The sequence below is a fragment of the Suricata suricatta genome, chromosome 17, assembly GCF_006229205.1.
Source record: "Suricata suricatta isolate VVHF042 chromosome 17, meerkat_22Aug2017_6uvM2_HiC, whole genome shotgun sequence".
NCBI lineage: Eukaryota > Metazoa > Chordata > Mammalia > Carnivora > Herpestidae > Suricata > Suricata suricatta.
The window spans coordinates 2916244-2936606 of NC_043716.1; the positions used below are offsets into that span (position 1 = coordinate 2916244).

Genomic DNA, 20363 nt, shown 5'->3' on the forward strand with positions numbered 1-20363 from the left:
CATACGGCATTTTATTGGTACAGCATCCCCCCAGAATCTAAACTTAGGACACTAGGTAAGCTCTCCTCTGTTTCTTTACATTAAAGAAACAAATTCTGTTCAGTGGGACCCTGTGCTCTGAATCCCCCCTCCCCTCGGCCCTTCTCTAGCTACCGACCTCTTCACAGTCCTATGGCATCTGGCCATTCTGCTCAGGGCAGTAACTGAAAACCCACCTGGGCCAGCCCTGGTGGGCAGCGTAAGCTATCACTTGACCACCCGAGTGCACGCCCAGTCCAGTGGAGGGGTGGGGTCCCTCAGCGCGTCGCCCCCACCTACATCGCGGTATGTGATAGGGTTGTTGAGTTTTATTTTGTTCTTGTATCTTTCCATTGTGATGTCACCAAAACTTATCAACTAATTCTGTTTGATTTTCACGTAGAATCTCGTCATGGATAAGAACGGGTCATGCTGCCTTGGTTTCGAATCCTAGTTCATAACCTCTCACGACCTACATATTCTTGGGTCGAGTTTGTGATGTTTTCCTGCCTCAGTAAAGCAGGGACAGCAACTCTGGTGACTCTACAGGACACCTGTGGTAGACCCCGTCACGCACACTGAACATGCGGCCCAGGGCCTGGCACACGGGAATCGTCAATAAATGTCTGCTCCAGCGTGGCGAGAACAGGAGTAACAACATGATAGCGGGGAGCCACCTCTTCCTCGTTCTGTGCCACAAACACCCCCGAGGATGTCACGGAAGACTTGGGAATGCTGTGCAGCGGTCCTGATTCTCGTTAACACAGTCCACTCTGTGCTTCCTTCCCACTATGCGAAAGGACTGTGGGTGTATTGTCAAGTTGCTCTTAGACTGCGAACAATACATTCTAGAACCTTCCCTGGCAGGCATGTGAAGCTCAGTGGTCTGAAGCTTCTGCCCTCTTTCCAAAGTGAGAACTGCATACGTGAACCAGCGCTGGCTTCTGGAAACCTCCCGTGTCTAGAGGAGACTTCAAAGACAGGAGAGGGTCAACCATCTCAACGGTGACAATGTACTTGTTCGGATGGAGAAATACCGATTCAATTAGAGGAGTGTTCTCTCTCCAGTTTCTTCTCCCAAACAAGGCAAAGTGTGTTCATTTATACAAACCCTTTCCAGCACATAAAGAGTCTCTTCCCAGAGACGCTGCCCATTCCTCTCTGCTCTCTGCAAGTCCCCGCGGCAGTAGCCGTTTTCTCACTGTGCCCGGCTCTGAGACTCAGAATCAATATTAAATCTAATCTTTTTTCAGCCAAAATGGATTCTGAATGGTCACGTGCCCTTCCTGTTTGCCTCCGGGGACCTGGTACATAAGCATCCCAACACAATGTGCTGTAGGGGCTGGGTGCCATACTTTATGAACGCCTTCCCACGACACTTCCGGCCCAGCCCCCGAGGCCTGTGATGTGGTGACGGGTGGACAGGTGGCATCCTGGCTCCTGAAGATCACGGAACCATTTTATAAGACCTGATAGATTTTTTTTTAATGTTTATTTATTGTGAGATAGAGAGAAACAGAGCTTGAGTAGGGGAGGGGCAGAGAGAGAGGAAGACACAGAATCTGAAGCAGGCTCCAGGTTCCGAGCTGTCAGCACAGAGCCCGACACGGAGCTCGAACCCACGAACCATGAGATCATGACCTGAGCTAAAGTTGGCTGCTTGGCTGCTAACCGACTGAGGCTCCGAGGTGCCCCAGAAACTGATGGTAATTTTATCATACTTTACCAAGTTTATTTTGCAAAAGATGAAAAGAGAGGGAGCGTTATTACAGGAAAGCTCCACAATAGTGGGAAGTGCGTTCAAAATGGCTACGGTCTGGTTTTCAGGAAAATGTCCCTCCGTAAAACCAGCGTGTCGAAAGTCATGATTCATTCAAATGAATGACTCTTCAAATTTGTACTTCATCCTAAATCTAGAAGGAAACGATCGCGATCAAGCAGCTGGCCCTGCACTTTCTAACCTGTGTTGGCCCCTTTCCATGTATTTAAGACAGAAATCTTTTATGACCGTTTGCTCCCCAATGAGGCCCCTATCTTTTCTATTATTCCTCCTGTGGCTCTTCCTGTGGGTTCTAAAAGCCAGTGCCAGAGAGCTCCGGTTATACTGGTTGGTGGTGGAGAGCAAATGTATACAAACATTTGATGCTCTTTAACGAAAAAATCAGCGTGAAGTAATTAGGAAGCAACAGTCATACTTACCTGCTTCCTCTAGAAAATGGCCACACTGCCCATTCTCATCTTAAAAAAATTCATAATTCAGGGGGGCCTGGGCGGCTCAGTCGGTTAAGTGTCCGACTCTTGATTTCAGCTCAGGCCATGATCTGACGGTTCATGAGATCAAGCCCTGCGTCAGGCTCCTTGCTGACACTGCAGACCTGACTGGGATTCTCTCGGCCCCTCCTCCACTCATGCCCCTTCTCTCTCACTCTCTCTCAAAATAAACACACTTAAAAAAATTTTAACGGGGACCTGGGTGGCTGTCAGTTGAGCATCTGACTCTTGATTTCGGCTCAGGTTATGATCTCACGGTTCGTGGGATCCGGCCCCACATCAGGCTCTGTGCTGACAATACAGAGCCTGCTTGGCATTCTGTCTCTCCCTCTCTCTGCCCCTCCCCCAAAATAAACATTACAAAAAAGACTTCATTAATTCCTCTACAAGAAACACTTGTTACTTCTCAAGATTTTTTTAAGCTTCAAGCCCTCTGAGACACAAACAGAAGCACTAACTCACATTCGAGGAACTGGGTGTCGCGGCCGCTAACACCCCCGCTTACCCTGAAGCATGCATCTATACGCAGATTCGGAGATAGCGTAGATGTGCGGAGGCATCTCGTGGCGCTTCTTCCCTCTGTACATCTCAATGATATTCTCAGAGTAGATCGGAAGGTTCTTGTAAGGATTTATGACTACACAGAAGAGTCCAGAATAAGTCTAGAAGAAAAATAAAGTACAGCGTTAAAATACAAAACAAAACTAAAAAAAAAATCCTGAATAGATCACACAGCCAGCGCCCATACGGTGATCTGAACAAGGGCCTTTATCCCTGGAGTATTTCATCTCCTCCCCTAACTCTAGCCAAGGATGGGTAATTCCAAACCGCAGGCAGTTCTCCCACAGATCGCTTATTAACGGGCACTCGCCTGGACTCAGTCCTTTCATCTGTAAGATGGACGTAACAACAGAGGCCCCCGCCCCCGACCTCACAAGGCTACCGACGTCCAGCAGTCCGGAATTCCCGTTTTCACGGCTATTCTTTCCCAAGTGTGCAGGGTACGGAAAGGCCAGTGACGCAGTTGCAGATTCCACACTGCAACTCATCTCTAAGGCAAGACCAGGTGGCAAGTTCAGGTGTAGAATCAAGGAAGAATATCCACAATCACCTGGAAACGTGGTTGTTAAGAGATTTGCAAAAACGTAAAACTTCTCTGACCGTTGTTTCGGGAACATAGTTTGTTTCCTGAAACAAACTTATTTATGTTCCTTGTACATTTATTTTAAATGAATTTACTTAAGTAAAGAAGTGGTTTATTATTTTCAAGTGAATGGATACATATGTTTAAAATTTGCTTTAATTTCAAAAACGGTAAGTACTGATAAATATAACCCACACAAACACAAAAGGACACAAAAAAGTCCTCAATGTTTTTAATTTTTTTAAATGATTTTATTTATTATTGAGAGAGCACAAGCAGGGGAGGGGCAGAGACAGAGGGGACAAAGGATCTGAAGCAGGCTCTGTGCTTGACAGCACAGAGCCCGATGCAGGGCTCAAACTCATGAACTGTGAGCTCATGACTTGAGCCAAAGTCCGATGCTTAACTGACTGAGCCACTCAGGTGCCCCCTCAATTTTTTTTTCAAGGTTTTGTTTTTAAGTAACATCTACACCCAGAGCGCGCTCGCACTTATGACCCCAAGATCGAGTCACATGCTTCACCGCAAAAAATTAAAAATGGAACTGCTCTACAACCCAGCAACTGCGCTACTAGGTATTTACCCAAGGGACGCAGGTGTGCTGTTTCCAAGGGGCACACACACCCCGACGTTCACAGCAGCGCCATCAACAATAGCCAAAGTGTGGGAAGAGCCCAAATGTCCATCGACGGACGAATGGATAAAGACGATGTGGTGTGTATCCACAATGGAGTATTACTCGGGAATCAAAAAGAATGTAATCTTGCCATTTGCAACTACGTGGATGAAACTAGACAGTATTATGCTCAGTGAAATTAGTCAGCCAGAGAAAGACAAATACCATATGACTTCACTCATATGAGGACTTTAAGATACAAAACAGATGAGCATAAGGGAAGGGAAGCAAAAATAATATAAAAACAGGGAGGGTGGAAAAAAAAACATAGGAGATGCTTAAATATGGAGAACAGAGGGTTACTGGAGGGGTGGCGGGAGGGGGGATGGGCTAAATGGGTGAGAGGCATTGAGGAATCCACTCCTGAAATCATTGTTGCACCGTATGCTAACTAACCTGGATGCAAATTTTTAAAAGAATTAATTAAAAATTTAAAGAGTCACATGCTTCACTGACTGAGCCAGCCAGGCGCCCCGTGGGTCCTCGGTCATTTTTAAGAGCCACGAGTCTAGAAGACACACACCCTTCCTGATAGCACACTGACCATTATTCAGAACTGATACGAAGAACACTTGCGATTTGGGGGTTTTCCCAATTCACTAAGAATGATTTCTGAGAAGGGGCGCCGGTGGGGGGGCTCGATTGGTTGAGCGTCCAACTTCGGCTCAGGGTCACGATCTCGTAGTCTGCAGGTTCGAGCCCCATGTCGGGCTCTGTGCTGACAGCTCGGAGCCTGGAGCTGCTTTGGATTCTCTGTTTCCCTCTCTCTCTGCCCCGCCCCCACTCATGCTCTGTCTCTCTCTCTCTCTCTCAAAAATAAATAAACATTAAAAATTTTTTAAAAAAGAATGATTCCTGAAAGGAGCGGACAAAACTGACTGTGGGGGTCATGGAGGGACAGAGCCGCTCGCGGCTGCCGGGGCCCCAGCGCTCCGAGGACCAAAGCATGTGGAAATGGCAGTCTGTGGCACTGTGATGCAGGCCTTTTATTTATTTTTTAACGTTTATTTATTTTTGAATGAGAGAGACAGAGCATGAGTGGGGGAGAGGCAGAGAGAGAAGGAGACACAGAATCTGAAACAGTCTCCAGGCTCTGAGCTGTCAGCAGAGTCCCACACAGGGCTCGAACTCATGAACCAGGACTTCAGGACCTGAGCCGAGGTCGGATGTTTAACCGACTGATCCACTCAGGCACCCCGCAGGCCTTGTATAAGGTGACCTGGGGGACTGAGTCCACAGGCAAGAGGACACCAAAAAGACCGGGGCCAATGGCGTTCGGCTGTGTGGCCTGCTCCCCGGGGACCTCTAGGGGCTTCTCAGCCACAGCTGTGTCTGTGAAGGTGGGAACCATGGCCAAGGCCACCGGAAGGCACCCTGGAGGCGGCCCCATCCGACCCCGCAGGGACCGGTGCTAAGGCTCGGGGCTTGGGGCGGGAGCTTGCTGGAAGGAGGGCCGAGGTCAGGTCAGGGCCACGTCTCAGGCTCGGCCCCCCGCAGCTTTTCTACGTCAGACCGGAGACGTGGGCACAGGTGTGGGCAGAGGGGGCACAGGCGAAAGGCTGTGCCCCAAGTTCACGACTGTGGGTTGTTCGCCTCCCTTCTGAGCTGGCCAGAGGGTCATCGCCCCTGTCTGTCCGAGGCCAGAGAAGCCTGGCTGGCTCCGGGCGGCCGCGCCCACACCCTGGCACTCTCGGGGGCAAGCCTCCTGTCCACCCCCTCTGCCACCACACCACACACAGGCAGTTGGAGACCAGAGAAACCGAGGTTTTACTTTATCTTTCTAATGTTTTTTATTTATTTTTGAGAGACAGAGAGCGACAGTGTGAGCAGGGGAGGGTCAGAGAGAGAGAAAGAGACACAGAATCCCAAGCAAGCTCCAGGCTCTGAGCTGTCAGCACAGAGCCCGACGTGGGGCTCGAACCCACAAACCGTGAGATGACCTGAGCCGAAGCCGATGCTCAACCGACGGAGCCCCCCAGGCGCCCCCCGAGGTTTTATTTAGGGCTAGAAAACCAGAGACATGATCTCAGTTCAGCATTTTATCAAGTTTAACTTGTATATGGTCAGGTTAGCAAATCCTAACTATACACCTCAATGATTTTTTAAAAAAAACACCATTACTTATTTAAGTAATGTCTATCCCCCCCCCGGGGCATGAACCCACGACCCCGAGATCAAGAGTTGCGGTCGCTCTTCGGACTGAGCCAGCCCCGCACCCCGCGCTGAGTTTTTACATACACCTCGGTTTTCCACTCAAAGATTAGATCGGAGTCTATCACGAAGTTATGGTTTCTACACTTCACTTTTACAAGAGGAAACTATAGACCGGCCACAAAGAAAACAAAACAAAACAAAAAAACAAAAACAGGTCAGTGCGAGGAAGTTAAACTCTGGAAATCCGGCTGACCATCCCACACCATGGATGGCCTGGTAACGGATCCTAACAGCGACATTTAACTCAGAAATAATTCCAACATGTGTGTCTCCGGACTAGGGTTCCAAAATGACTCAGTCTCACAAATATGAGCATGTCATCTGAAAACAAGGTTAAATAATCCCCAGCACCCTGCGCTTGCCAAAGGGGAGAGCAAAAAAATGTTCATGTGGAAATATTATTCAATTTAAGCGCCTGAAGGGCTAACTCTGAACTATCTGGAAATGAGCTGCAATTCTGGGCTCCTGTGGAGCCGATAACGGAAGCGATGCTGTGTTGCTTTATCTCCCCCGAGCCACATGGCAGGAGGACAACGTGTTGTTAACATCGTGTCTCTGAGACCTGAAGTTCCAAAGAGTACTCCCTCAGGGTCGGAACACACACACAAGGCATTCTACGCCTTCTAGAAACACCCACCTCTGGGGATGAAGAAACAAACAAACAAACAAACAAGACACAAAATAAGGGACTAAAAAGAGAACAGTAAGAAAAAAGGAGACAGATTATATGTAGGACAGAAATTCTGGAGCAGCACACACAACCACCCCCAGGCCCCCCAAACCAAGGCCATCTCATCAGAAACTGCAGAACGAGGTATAAAATTCAGATCTAGATGGTCTCTGATGTTCTCTTAACAACTATTTAAAGGGCAAAAGGAGGGATAAAGAAACTCCTACCGAAATAGGAGGAGCGGGGCACCTGGGTGGCTCAGGTCATGATCTCACAGTTTGAGGGATCGAGCCCCGCGTCGGGCTCCGTGCTGACAGCTCAGAGCCTGGAGCCTGCTTCGGATTCTGTGTCTCCCTCTCTCTCTGCCTCTCCCCTGCTCAGGCTTTCTCTCTCAAAAATAAATAAAAAGCATCTAAAACATTAAAAAATAAATAATATAGGAAGAACATAAAACTTGGTGGCAGGATAGACGCAAGGCGGGGTGAGCAGCTTGGCCTTGCTGAGCACGGAATGCGCGCGGTGGCGGCTCAGAACGGCGGACTCGACCGCTGAGATTCTGGCCGCACAGGCGACCAGGCATTGGGTTCAGGGGAGAAGAGCGGTGGAGGGGAAGGAGCATGTCTGTAGAAGGATCCACGTGGCAGCGCCACGGCACAGAGAGCGAAGGGGAGAGGCGAGGAGCAGGGAGCGGAGACCGCTGCACCAGTCCCAGCGCAGGGCCGGGGCTCAGAGGAGGGGGCGGCGGGTCACGAGAGCGCAGGCGGGAGGGGGCCTCCCCAGCCCTCGGCAGCTCTGCACACAACAGCCACCAAAGATGCACGTGAACGGCCCCGAGTCCTCAAGCTGCAGGGTGTCCCCCCGCAGCTCGCGGAGGACCCCAGGCCCCCACGGAGGGGCCTCAGCCCACCATCAGCAAACACCGCGTCCACAGGGCTTTGCACGCGGGTATGAAGAATGAAAACCGAAACGTGTCATCATCCAGAGGCTTCGGAGAGCGGGTGGGCCGATGGAAACGGCCTAGAAGATCAGCGAGAAGAAAACCTTAGGAAACAGACTGACAGCTGCAGCAGAGCATGATGTAGCGGGGACTCTGCAACCTGGAACAGAAACGCACAGGCGAGAAGCCGGGCCGAGGCAAGCAAGGAGTGGTGTGGGGATCCTCTAAGTAAAAGCCCCAACCCGCACAGTGGAGAAAGTACAGAGCAGAACGGATATCAGAAATAAGCGATCCAGTGGGCACATTAATTCTGAGCGCTTCCTTCTTAGACGACAGGACAGAGGGACGGTGATAAACGAAGGCACAAGGGCATAAACACTAAAATATTAATCGTTACTTCTTTGGAGGAAGAAAGGCCAAAGTTCTGTAAAAAGAACAGTCATTGAAAACACACTGGTTGCTACGCCCTTAGTGACCGGCAGACAGGGACCCGCGGGGACGCTCGCGTCTGCGGGACCAAAGCCCACGCTCCGTGCTGACTCACTGGTCTATCTCAGCACCACAGAGAGACAACCTGAGTCCACATCAGATCAAACCCCTGGATGCGAGCGCGATCAACACAACCCAGACCAGGGCGGTTCCGGAGAACAATGGACTCTGTTTCTTCAAATCAAAGAGGGGAGACGTACAGATCCGAAGAGAGAACCCCCGCTGACCATACAGCGGCCGTCTCCGGACCCGGACGTGAGCTGACCAGCTGCAATACACACGAGATGGAAGGGCAGTGTGGACGTGACTCGATGTTTGCTGATACGGAATTATTACGTCCTGTTCACGCAGTCACAAATCCCCAAAACGGTGGCTGAGGAGCAGGAGGCCGGGCAGGGTGGAACTCTGAGCAGCGCGCAGGGTCAGGAGCATAGAACTTAGGAGCCTGTCGGCCGGGGGGGGCCATCCCAGGCTGTCACCCGACCCCTGCACGATGGGCTGCACGTGCTTGTCCCATCCACGGCCAGCCAGCCTGCCCAGAGCGGGGCTCTAGACAGTCTAGACAGGGCTCGATGTCATTCCCTCCACACCCACAGCCGCGGCCACCTAACCCCCACGGTCCAAGATAACCTGTGCATCCCCGGTGAGTCTGCTTGTACGGCCTTGTGTTATTATCTTGGACAGCAGCATGTTCCAGGGATTAAGACACGTGATCGAGAATTCTGCCAGAGAATCGGGAACCATTAAAAGAAAAGCCATAAAAAGAACCCATAAAAAAAAAACCTAAGAAGCCTTTAAAAATTCATAAAAAGAAAACCCAAATGAAAAATGCAACACAAAAGTAACTGAAATTAGCAATTTCACCGGATGCGTTTAAAGGCAATTTAGATACGGATGAAGAAAGAATTAGTTCCTCCACAATTTATCAGAAGCAGGTATCGTGGGCTGCAGCACAGGGGGCGAGGGGGATGGGGATTAAAACACGGCGGAACGGGAAGGCTGTGTGGGGGGCGGTGGGAAGGTCGGCCCGGGGGTCCCGGCAGGAGGAGAAGGAGCGGGGGCAGAAGCGTCTCGGGCTGGGAACTTCCCCGAACCGACCAAAGGCATCCAGGCACAGACAAAACTGCTCCACGCTCCACACCTGATACAGAGAAGCCAACTTCACCGAAGCACCTCGGAGTGGATGTGCTGGAAACCCAAGACGCAGAGAAAATTCTAGCAACAGCCAGTGGAGAGAACCACAGACCAGCTCCAAACACGAGAACGAAGCCACAGACGGGCTTCTCGATGGCGCAGGGGTGTCTTCACGGGAAGATCGCTGCCGGCTCGGGCCTCCAAATCCAGGGTGGGGAGAAGTGTGAAAAATAAGGAGGAGGGGCACCTGGCTGGCTTGGGGGGTGATCTTGGGGTTGTGAGTTCGAGCCCCATGTTGGGCGTGGAGCTTACTAAAAAAAAAAACAAACTGAGACAAAGAGACGCTGTCAGACAGTGAGGCTTTCTAGAAGGGGGATGGGAACCAAGAGCTGGAAAGGAAAATGAAAAGCAAGAGAAAATGGATAAAATGAAAGGAACCCCGACTCTATTAAGAAGTGAGGGCAGCACCCTGTGGGGTTTAAAATCCAGATACAGAGGGGTGCGTGGGTGACTCGGTGGGTTAAGTATCCGACTTCGGCTCAGGTCATGGTCTTGCAGTTTGTGAGTTCGAGCCCCACCTAGGACTTTGTGCTGACAGCTTGGAGCCTGGAACCTGCTTTGGATTCTGTGTCTCCCCCTCTCTCTCTCTCAAAAAAGAAACATTAAAAAAAATTTAAATCTAGAGACAGAAATCCACGCCAACATACTGAACAGCAGCAGAGCATGCCGGCCAGGAGGCAGTGGAGACGGAGTTCAAGTGCTCCGGGGCTGCTCCGCACCCACGACAGGGGAGCAGCGGCAGTGGTGGTGGGTCTCTGGCAGGCCAAGGCTGCTCGGGAGAGCAGGTGACCGCTGAAGGAACGACGAAGACAAGAGCAGAAAAGCCATCACAGGGTGAGAGGTGAAAAGGTGTGATGGTAACGATGAAGGTTCCCTCATCAAAAAAGGAAAGAAGAGGGAAGGAAAGACACAGAGCAGGCAGGACCGAGGAAGCAAGAGTCAGAGGGCCGATTTCAACAGAAATTGTTCAGTCACTGCTGTACATGTGCATGAGCTAGATATTCTGGTTATTAACACGTCAGATTAGGGACAAAAATAATGACTGGAGGCTGCTCCTCAGAGACATACCACCTTACAGAGAAACACGCAGGAAAGATGGACATAAAACTCTGGAAAACAAGCCGTGCAAACACTCGGCAAGAGGGAGAAAAGCTAATATTTTGCAAGAGAAGCACTTACTATTAAAAAAAAAATTTTTTTGTTTGAGTGAGAGAGACAGAGCACAAGCAGGGGAGGGGCAGAGAGAGAGGGAGACACAGAATCCGAAGCAGGCTCCAGGCTCCGAGCTGTCAGCACAGAGCCCGACGCGGGGCTCGAACTCGTGCACCGCGAGATCATGACCTTGCAGCTTAACTGACTGAGCCACCCAGGCGCCCCAAGAAGTATTTACTATTAAAAAGAAAACTACTTCATGAGGATCCACCAGAAAGATCTAAAAATCTTAGGTTTGTCTACATGTGATAACATAGTTCCAACTCATACCCAGCAAAAGGACAGGAGCTGGAAAGAGGAGCAGATCAGTGGTGACCCCACAGAGAACAGAGGGTAAAAATCGACAACCATGAGGAAATACACTGCACACAGGGACCCCACACCCAATCACAGCGAACATGTGTTTTTTAGGAGCGCGCTGACCTCTTACCCAACTCCAGCACGTGATGGACCATAAAACAAGTTGAACAAACTTCAAAGGACTGAAATCATTCCGGGTATGTTGTTTTCTGACCAAGGGGATTATTAGAAACAACAAAATCAACTTGAAAATCCTCATGTTTGAAATTTTTTTAACGTCCATTTATTTTGAGAGAAAGAGACAGAGCGTGAGTGGGGGAGGGGCGGAGAGAGAGGGAGACAGAATCGGAAGCAGGCTCCAGGCTCTGAGCGGTCAGCACAGAGCCTGATGAGGGGCTCGAACTCACGGACTGTGAGATCATGACCTGAGCCAAAGTCGGCCGTTTAACTGACTGAGCCACCCAGGTGCCCCTGAAAATCCCCTGATATCTAGAAATTAATCTACTTCTAAGTAACTTGCAAGGTCCATGAAGACACCCTCATTATTTTGAACGGAAAGATAATGAAAATACCACATACGGGCACTTGCGGAATACAGCTAAAATGCTTATCACTCACACCTCTGGGGAGACTCCTCTTATTTACTTTTTATTTTTTTACTTGAGAGAGAGAGAGAGAGAGAGAGAAGGCATCCAAGGGAGGAGAGGGGCAGAGGGAGAGGGACAGAGGATCTTTTTTCCTTTTTGTTAGAGTGTATAATTTATTTATTTAAGGACAAGCTAGTTAACCTACAGTGTAGTATTAGTTTCAGGAGCAGAACCCAGTGATTCATGACTTACATCCAATACCCAGGGCTCATCCCAACAGGGAGAGAAAATTTTAAGCAGGCTTCACGCTCAGAACAGAGCCTGACACAGGGCTTGGTCTCATGACCCTGGGATCATGACCTGAGTTGAAATTGAGAGTTGGACGCTCAACTGACTGAGCCACCCAGACGCCCCTAGACTTTTTTAAAAAATGGAAGCAGATCAAGAATTAAAGAGTATTACTAACAAATCCAACAGAAAATGAGAGGGTATGATGCACAACTTTATGCCAATAAATGTGAAAATTCAGATGAAACACAGAAATTCCTAGAAAAACACAAGAGGGGTGCCCGGGTAGCTCAGTCGGTTGAGTGTCTGACGTTAGCTCAGGTCATGATCTCACGGTTCGTGGGTTCGAGCCCCACGTCGGGCTCTGTGCTGACAGCTCAGAGCCTGGAGCCTGCTTCAGATTCTGTGTCTCCCTCTCTCTGACCCTCCCTTGCTTGCGCTGTCTCTCTCAAAAATAAATTTTAAAAAATATTTAAAAAATTTAAAAAAAACCAAGAAACTAGAGATCTGCAAAGTTCTACATCTATTAAAGAAAAACTTGCCTACAAAGAAAACTATAGTCGTTTTTAAAAGAAATAGCACAAATCCTCTCCAAGCAATATCTGAGAACGTGTAAAAGCGAGACAGTCTGATTCATTTTATAAAACCAGCATAATCTTGGATGGCAAAGTAGGACAAGGATATTACAAGATAAGGAAAACTGTAAGCCAATCTCACTCATGAATATAGAAGCAAAAGTCCTAAACAAAATATTAGCAAGCAGGATCCGGTATAGAAAAAGAATACTTGGTCTTTGCCAGGTTAGTTTAACACTCAAAAATATGTGGAATTCACCACCATAACAAAATAGCCAGAAAAATCACACTATCATCTCACTCGATGCTGGAAAAAACATCTGATAAAGTGACTTCCAAACAGGATTTTAAAAATTCATCTCTGCAGGATAAAAACTAGGAATAGCGTTCCCTAAATCTGATAAAGGATATTAACAACAAAACAAAATGGAAGCAGCCATCATTCTCTTTTTTTAAGTTTACTTTTTTTTAGTCCTCTCTACACCCAACACGGGGCTTGACCTCATAACTGAGATCAAGAGTCATGTGCTCCACTGACGGGGCCTCCCAGGCGCTGCAAGGCAAGCATCATTCTTAATGGTGAAATGCTGACGCTTCTCTCTGAGATCAGGAATGACAGATGCCTGTGGTCTCCACTGCTGTTCAACCAACATCTACTGAGGGTCCGAGAAAGCACACTAAAGCAAGTAAAAGAAATGTGCAAGAATTGGAAAGGAAAAACTAACACTGTCACTGTCTGTACACACATAGAAAATCCAATAGAAATATCCACAGAGGATGCCGGGGCAGCTCAGTCAGTGAAGCGTCCGACTCTTGGTGTTGGCTCAGGCCATGATCTCATGGTGTGTAAGTTCGAGCCCCATGTCGGGCTCTGCGCTGACAGTGTGGAGCCTGCTTGGGATTCTCTCTCTCTCTCTCTCTCCCTCACTCTTTGCCGTTTTCTCACCTGTGGTCTCTCTCTCTCTCTTTCTCTCTCTCTCTCAAAATAAATAGGTGAACTTAAAAAAAAAAGGAATATCCATAGAAAAACAAAAAAAATCATAGAAAATATAAAAGAATGGTCAGCTAGACTGTTATGACCAACAAATAATCTTAGTAAGATTTTATTTGTAAATAACGTGACAACTGTATTTCTACATCATGGCATCCATCAGAAAACACAGAAACCACCATTTAAATAGCATCCAAAAAAAATCAAATACCCCGAAATAAATCCGCGAAGAGCCATCCTGGCCTCCACAGAGAGCCATAAAACGGATCATGAAAAATTAAGAGCTGAGAACGGATGAGCCGTGAACTAGAACATCACATACTGCAAAGATCTCACTTCTCTCCCCAGCCGATCTACAGAATCAACAAAATCCCCAACAAAATTCCAGCTGGGGCGCGTGTGCACACGCGCGCAGGTGTAAAACTGACAGACGGGTTCTAAAATTATCCTGAGCAGCCAAAACCGCCCTAATGAATAACAAAAATGAGAGCACCTACCACACCCTAACCAAGACTTGGTCTGAAGACAGTGGGGTCTCAGCCGGAAGACGGCACACAGGCCCCCGAAGGAGAACAGTTTGAGCCGACTGAGGAGCACCTGATGTGTGACAAGGTGGCACTTCTGAGGGAACTGCGCTGGCTCAACCGGACAGCCATTGGGAGAAAATCGGGGTCCTGTCCCCATCCCACACCACACACAGAATCCAACTCCACGTGGGGCCAAGGCCAACCCTGCGGAATTCACCATCGCGTTCCCCTCCCAGACCAGGAGGGGATTCTCCTGCACGTCCACCTGAATCAGGCTTTATCTGGAAACGCCACAGGTAGGAAGGAGTTACAGATCTGTGACGCGCCCGCCCTTCTCACACACCGTCAGGAACTGGCCCCAGACTGGAAAACACCAACGTCCAAAAGTAGCCGAGTGGATACACTGGGTCAGAAATCTTACCGTGGAGCATCCCGCGGTAACAGGGTGAGCGGAATATCCCAACCTTTTTAATTTCGGGGCCCTTTTACGGGGAAATAATTCAAGACCCCAGAGGCCTTTCATTTTATATAACCATATATTCTACATATATAAATATATATACACACACACATATATATGGCCAAGCTTTTATAAATGTATATCTATTTGTTTTAAAATAACGGTACTTGTGGGGCACCTTAGGGGCTCAGTCAGTTAAGCGGCTGACTTCAGCTGAGGTCATGATCTCACAGTCCATGGGTTCAAACCCCACGTCAGGCTCTGTGCTGACAGCTCAGAGTCTGGAGCCTGCTTCAGGTTCTGTGTCTCCCTCTTTCCCTGCTCCTCCCCTGCCTATGCTCTGTCTCTGTCTCTCGAAGTAAAAAAATAATAAAGACATAAAGAAAAAAATTTTTAATAAATAAAACAGAATAACGGTACTTGGGGACGCCTGGGTGGCTCAGTCAGTTAAGCGTCCGGCTTCGGCTCAGGTCATGATCTCACGGTTCGTGGGTTTGAGCCCCGCGTCAGGCTCTGTGCTGACAGCTAGCTCGGAGCCTGCAGCCTGCTTTGGATTCTGTTTCTCTTTCTTTCTTTGCCCCTCCTCTGTTCATGCTCTATCTCTCTCTGTCTCTCAAAAATAAATATTTTAAAAAATTTCAAAAATAACGGTACTTGTTAATGTAAACAATGTTTCTTACAAAAATAACCTTTCATTTTCCAAAACGAAAGCAAGAAGGTGCTGCTGCTTTCTATTCTTGCAAATCTTTGATTGTCTGGCTGCACAGAAAGTGGCTAGATTTTCAAATCTGCCCTCACGTTCAATCTGTGGTGCTATGTCATTTTGGTTGAAGCTCGTGAAGAAAATTAGCCTCACACAGATTTATCCAGTTTGGGAAAGGGAGCCGGGGTTCAACCGCCCTTCCCAGTGCCCATGGATAATCCCCCTGGATGCCACCCCGAGACCCAACAAGTGAGAACTTCTTCAATGTGGCAGGCGCACCCCCATTGATGAATACGTCGAATGCCATCGGCTCATCTTGCCTGTAGGAAGACCTTCCACCCGTCTGTGATGTTGTAACAACGCGCACACCGTTTGGAAAGTGCCGGCTCAGTGCGTTATAACGGTCTCCTGGATGATGTCATTTCACGACACGCCATTAAAGTAAGCCGATCATCAATATCGCCCTGTCTCACCAGGAAGGGCGGTCAGCGCTGACATGCTGTCACGCCCACACGGTGAACAGGAGTTTCCCCAAATCCGAATTTTCACATGAAAACTCAGACTTCATCACAAGCAACAAAGACGGTCAGCTGAAGTTGAAGGAGCAGGTCCCCCTCCCTCATTTTCTGAAACGTGTCGGCTGATGCCCCAGAGCGCGGAACCACAGCTCATCCGTGAGTCACAGTCACTCTAGCAGATAAAAATGGTGCTCTCTTAAAAAAATATCGCGAGTTCAGTCTGCAGCTCATAGAACTACGCCGTGTCTTTCCCTGTGGCTCAGTATGGAAGCGTTTTATGCACGCTCAGCACCTCATCACCGGGTGTATTCCAAAGACTCGAGGGTTGACATTTCATAAAATCAATTTCTCCTGCTTTCTCAAAGGCAGCCTCAAGTGAAACTGGATGAAAATAACCACTAGTACAGTCTGGGGTCACCGCCTCCCCCCCAACTTCTGTACCATCAGCACCAACATTGACAGCAACAGGGGCAAATAATATCTTCAAATAATCACGAGAGCCGCTGTAACCCCACAGGTCCACTGGAGGAGTCTTAGAGCATGGCCCATGGACCCCCAGGGTGCCCCTGAGGACTTCTGAATTTACCAACGCAAAGCAACACAGGTGAACCTGCAGCAGGTGCCGAGTGCAGAAGCAGACACACAGGCCTTCTCCCGCGGGATTCGCTCATGTACGCGTTCCTAAGTAGGAAAAACTACACTCCACTGGTGAGGGAGGTCTGCTCGGTTGGTAAAACACACGGGGGGTTTCAGACACTTCTCAGGAATTAACAGACCAAGCAGACAAAAACCAGGAAGGAAGATTTAGACAGAATTAAAAAGCTTAGTCCAAGGGTCACACACGGAACCCCACACCCAGCGATAACAGAATTAACGCTCTCTCCAGGTACAGAGAATGCCCTTCAAAGCTGATGAAACGCTGCGCACAGCAAGCTCCACAAAACCCAAGGCATGATACTACGTGAACTGTATTCTTTTCAACGCACTTAGTTTAAAAATCAGTAATAAAAAGGTAGCTTAAGCACCCTGGTTCACAGGTTAAAGAAGAAATCACAACGGAAAACAGAAAATATGTAGGGCCGATGAATAAAAATACCATGCATCAAAATGTGTGAGGTGAGCTAATGCAGTATTAGAGGAGACGTTTACAGGTTCCGGACGATGTTACCAGAAAAGAGGAGGAAGATGAATGGCCTGATCAGTCGGGAGGTCGGGGAGGATACTTTTGAAGAAAATATAAGGAAATAACATAATCCCAAGCAGGCTCTGCGATGCGGGGCTCAAACCCCTGAACCAGGAGATGGTGACCTGAGCGCAAGTCGGACACTTAACAGATGGAGCAACCCAGGCGCCCTCTTCCTCTTACTAGGATTCTTGAAGGTCAAGTGCTCCAACTCCAGGTGCTGCTGGGAGCCCTTCCCCCACCCCACTAACCAGAGACACGACTGTCCCGAATTCTGAGCCCCGCTGGGAGCTTAACAATCTGTGATGAACTCAGCTTGTCCTTCTCTAAAGACCAAGGGGGTGGTGCTGTGGAAAGAAACTCAGACCCTGAGTGTAGCTGGGAAAAAAAATCAAACTTACTTGATGAAAGACACTTGCGAAGGCTTCGAATCACAGCGGGGAATGACACAGAGGATCTCAGGGCTCCTTCCTTCTTCCTTCTCTTTTACCCACGATCCCCTCCCCCCCTGAAGGTCCCGCCCCCTCCCACTTGCAGGAGGCTTCGAGGAGGCGGGAGGCCAGCAGCAGGCAGCACCCCGGCGAGATGTCAGCTGGCCGTCTGACCCGCCTGACCCCCTCTCTCCTCTGTTCTCCCCACAGCCCTTCAGCCTGCTGGACCAGGGAGGAAGGGAAGGGGCCGTGCGGGCATTGGGGATGACAGCCACAGGTCCCCTGCCTTCCCAGAGAGGGACAGGCCCGCGCCCTTGGCAAAACCACAGGCCGGGCCAGGACGCGGTGGCCTCCCACGTTCTGCTGCGCAATCCTGGCCGGATTCTCGACGCTGCTCTCCGGTGAGGCTCTCTCTGGTGGTTTTCTCCCCCAAACCCTTCCCAGTCTCGAGCCGCCTTCACCCACTTCAGCCCCCACCTCTCAGAGACAACAGAAATGGGGGACCTTTAGGCCTGACTGTACCTACTCTGGCAAAGGTCGGGGGAGAACCGTTCACGCCTCAGATCCTTCCCTGGCCAGTCCCTCCTATTGGAAGGGCTCCCGCTCTCACGGTGCCTTCTAGAAGAGCCCTTCTCGGACCCGCTGCGGCAAGCCCTTCTCTAACTCACTCTGTCCCACAGTCCAGCTTCATTTCCTTCTAGGATGTGTCAGAAAGGCGGGGCCCTGGCCTGCCCCCGACTCTTCTCAGCACCGAGAACACAGCAGGTGTTCCGTAAATAGTCACTAAGTAAACTAATTTCTACGGGAAAACTAGTTCTGAGTGACAAGACCCCGGTAGCACACGCACGCCCCTCGCAGAAAACTCTCGCTCTCGTGGGCGCCTGGGGGGCTCCGTTGGTTAAGCATCCGACTTCGGCTCAGGTTATGATCTCGCAGTTTGTGAGTTTGAGCCCCGCGTCGGTCTCTGTGCTGACAGCTCAGAGCCTGCTTCAGATCCTCTGTCTGCCTTTCTCTCTCTCTCTCCCCTAAAGATAAATAAACATTAAAAAAAAAAAAAAGAAACTCTGGGCACCTGGGTGGCTCAGTCAGTTAAGCATCTGACTTCGGCTCAGGTCATGTTCTTACAGTTTGTGGGTTCGAGCCCCATGTCAGGCTCTGTGCTGACAGCTCTGAGCCTGGAGCCTGTCTTTAGATTCTGTGTCTCCCTCTCTCTCTGCCCCTCCCAGGCTCATGCTCTGTCTCTGTCTCTCAATAATAAATAAACAACAACAAAATGTTTAAAAAAAAAGAAACTCAACCACTCTCTTCCCAACTCAGACATTATAAAATCAACTTTTCCCTCTGCTATGTTTTATTCTAAATCAAACTCTCTATTGCCTTCTTTAAGTCACTGCTGCCTATGTCTACTATCCCCTTTTTCTGTTCTTCTAGAGCTTTTTGAGAATCTGGCTTGCGTTTTTCTGCTCTTCCTTGTCCCTTAGTATTTTTAGTAACTTCTTCCTCGTGGCCAGTGACATCGTCAGTGACTGCAACATACGTGTCAACTGCTGACTATAGGACAACTCTGGCCTCAGTCTCGACCTGGACAGTTTCCCTTGAAAAACCTCAGTCCGACTCCAGCTCAGGTCATGATCTTGTGGTTTGTGAGTTCGGGCCCCTGTCGGGCTCTGCGCCAGTGGCTCAGAGCCTGCTTGGGATTCTATGTCTCCCCTTCTCTCTAGCCCTCCCCCTGTTTGTGCTCTCTCTCGAAAAGAAATATGTTTTTAAAGTAAATTAAAAGTAATAAAATAAAATAACACGTTAAGATACAAAGGAATGCAAGACTTGGGTAAGCAAGAGACTTTTCCACCGGTAACACGAACAGTCACGTTAAACAGACCCCGTGGCTAGCGCCCGCCCTCAGTTTAGCTCCGAACGAGTGAATTCCCAGGCAGCACCTCCCACGAGGGCGTGGCCAGAAGTACTCACGTAGATGAGTCCCGAGTAGTAGCGGTCCTTCAGGTTGTGCAGCACCGAAGCTTCGTTCAAGCACGTCAGCTCTGCCATGTCTTCCACCTTGGAGAACTTGGGTGGGTTCATCTTCTGGATGTCGTCTTTGTTGACCATCGCTTTCTTGCCGTTCTCGGCCAGCTCCACCATGACCTCATCGCCCCGCTCTTCCTTGATGCTGGCTGCCTCGAAGCCGTGGCGTTCCGACGGGATCCACACGAGCTTTTTGGCCGTCCAGTCCGCCTGAGTGGCGGGGTTGTAGATGACAGCCCTGTCCACAAACAGGTACCTCTCGGGGTCTTCGAGTCCGGCTCTCTGGGCCATTGTAAACAGAAGGATCCAAGAGCAATTGCCTCTAGGGGAGGAGAGGAGGGGGAGGCGAGATTAGGCAGTTGCAAATACCAGTCGGTCGACTCACGGATTTTACTCCTGGGAGGCACTTAAAGCAAAGCCTCTGGCGGACAGGAGGCATTAACTTTGGCTGAGGCGCCGGGGTCCCGCTCTTCATGGCTGCACTGGCCGGGTGTCCAGAGTAAATTTCATGGGTGACCCCCAACTAGGAGCCCTCGAGAGGCACCTGTGGAGACCGAGGGCTGCAAACCAAGCAGGGGGAGGAGGCGGACATCCAGTGGGACTTCCCCCTGCCTCCCCTCCTCTCTCGCCCCCACCACAAATTAAACAGGGTCAAAAGGCAAAGGAAGCCAAGGAAAGTGGAGACTCCGGATAAAAGGTCCAGGGGGTGGTGCCTGAATTAGGTGGCCAAGGGGACGGAGCTGCAAAATGCACAGCAGCTGCCAAACAGTAAACCATCAAAGGGACGGCTGGGCAGCTCAGTTGGTTGAGCATCTGACTTAGGCTCAGGTCTTGATCTCACAGTTCGGGAGTTGGAGCCCCATCAGGCTCTGTGCGGACAGCTCAGATTCTGTGTGTGTGTGTGTGAGTGTGTGTGTCTCTCTCTCTCTCTGCCCCTTCCCTGCTTGCGTGCT

General features: G+C 49.6%; 1 protein-coding gene across 6 annotated transcripts in view; it reads right to left on the reverse strand.

The window, feature by feature from the left end:
* The window catches only part of MYH10 (myosin heavy chain 10), a 114651-nt gene extending 94923 nt beyond the window's left edge, over nt 1-19728 (reverse strand). For all 6 annotated transcript variants that reach the window (XM_029929161.1, XM_029929158.1, XM_029929160.1 and 3 more), the window contains exons 1-2: nt 19357-19728; nt 2795-2951 (exon numbers count right to left, since the gene is read on the reverse strand). In XM_029929161.1, the coding sequence (XP_029785021.1) occupies nt 2795-2951; nt 19357-19701 (502 nt within the window). In that variant the 5' untranslated portion in view covers nt 19702-19728. The remainder of the gene's footprint in view (nt 1-2794; nt 2952-19356) is intronic.
* Between the last annotated feature and the right edge of the window lie 635 nt (nt 19729-20363).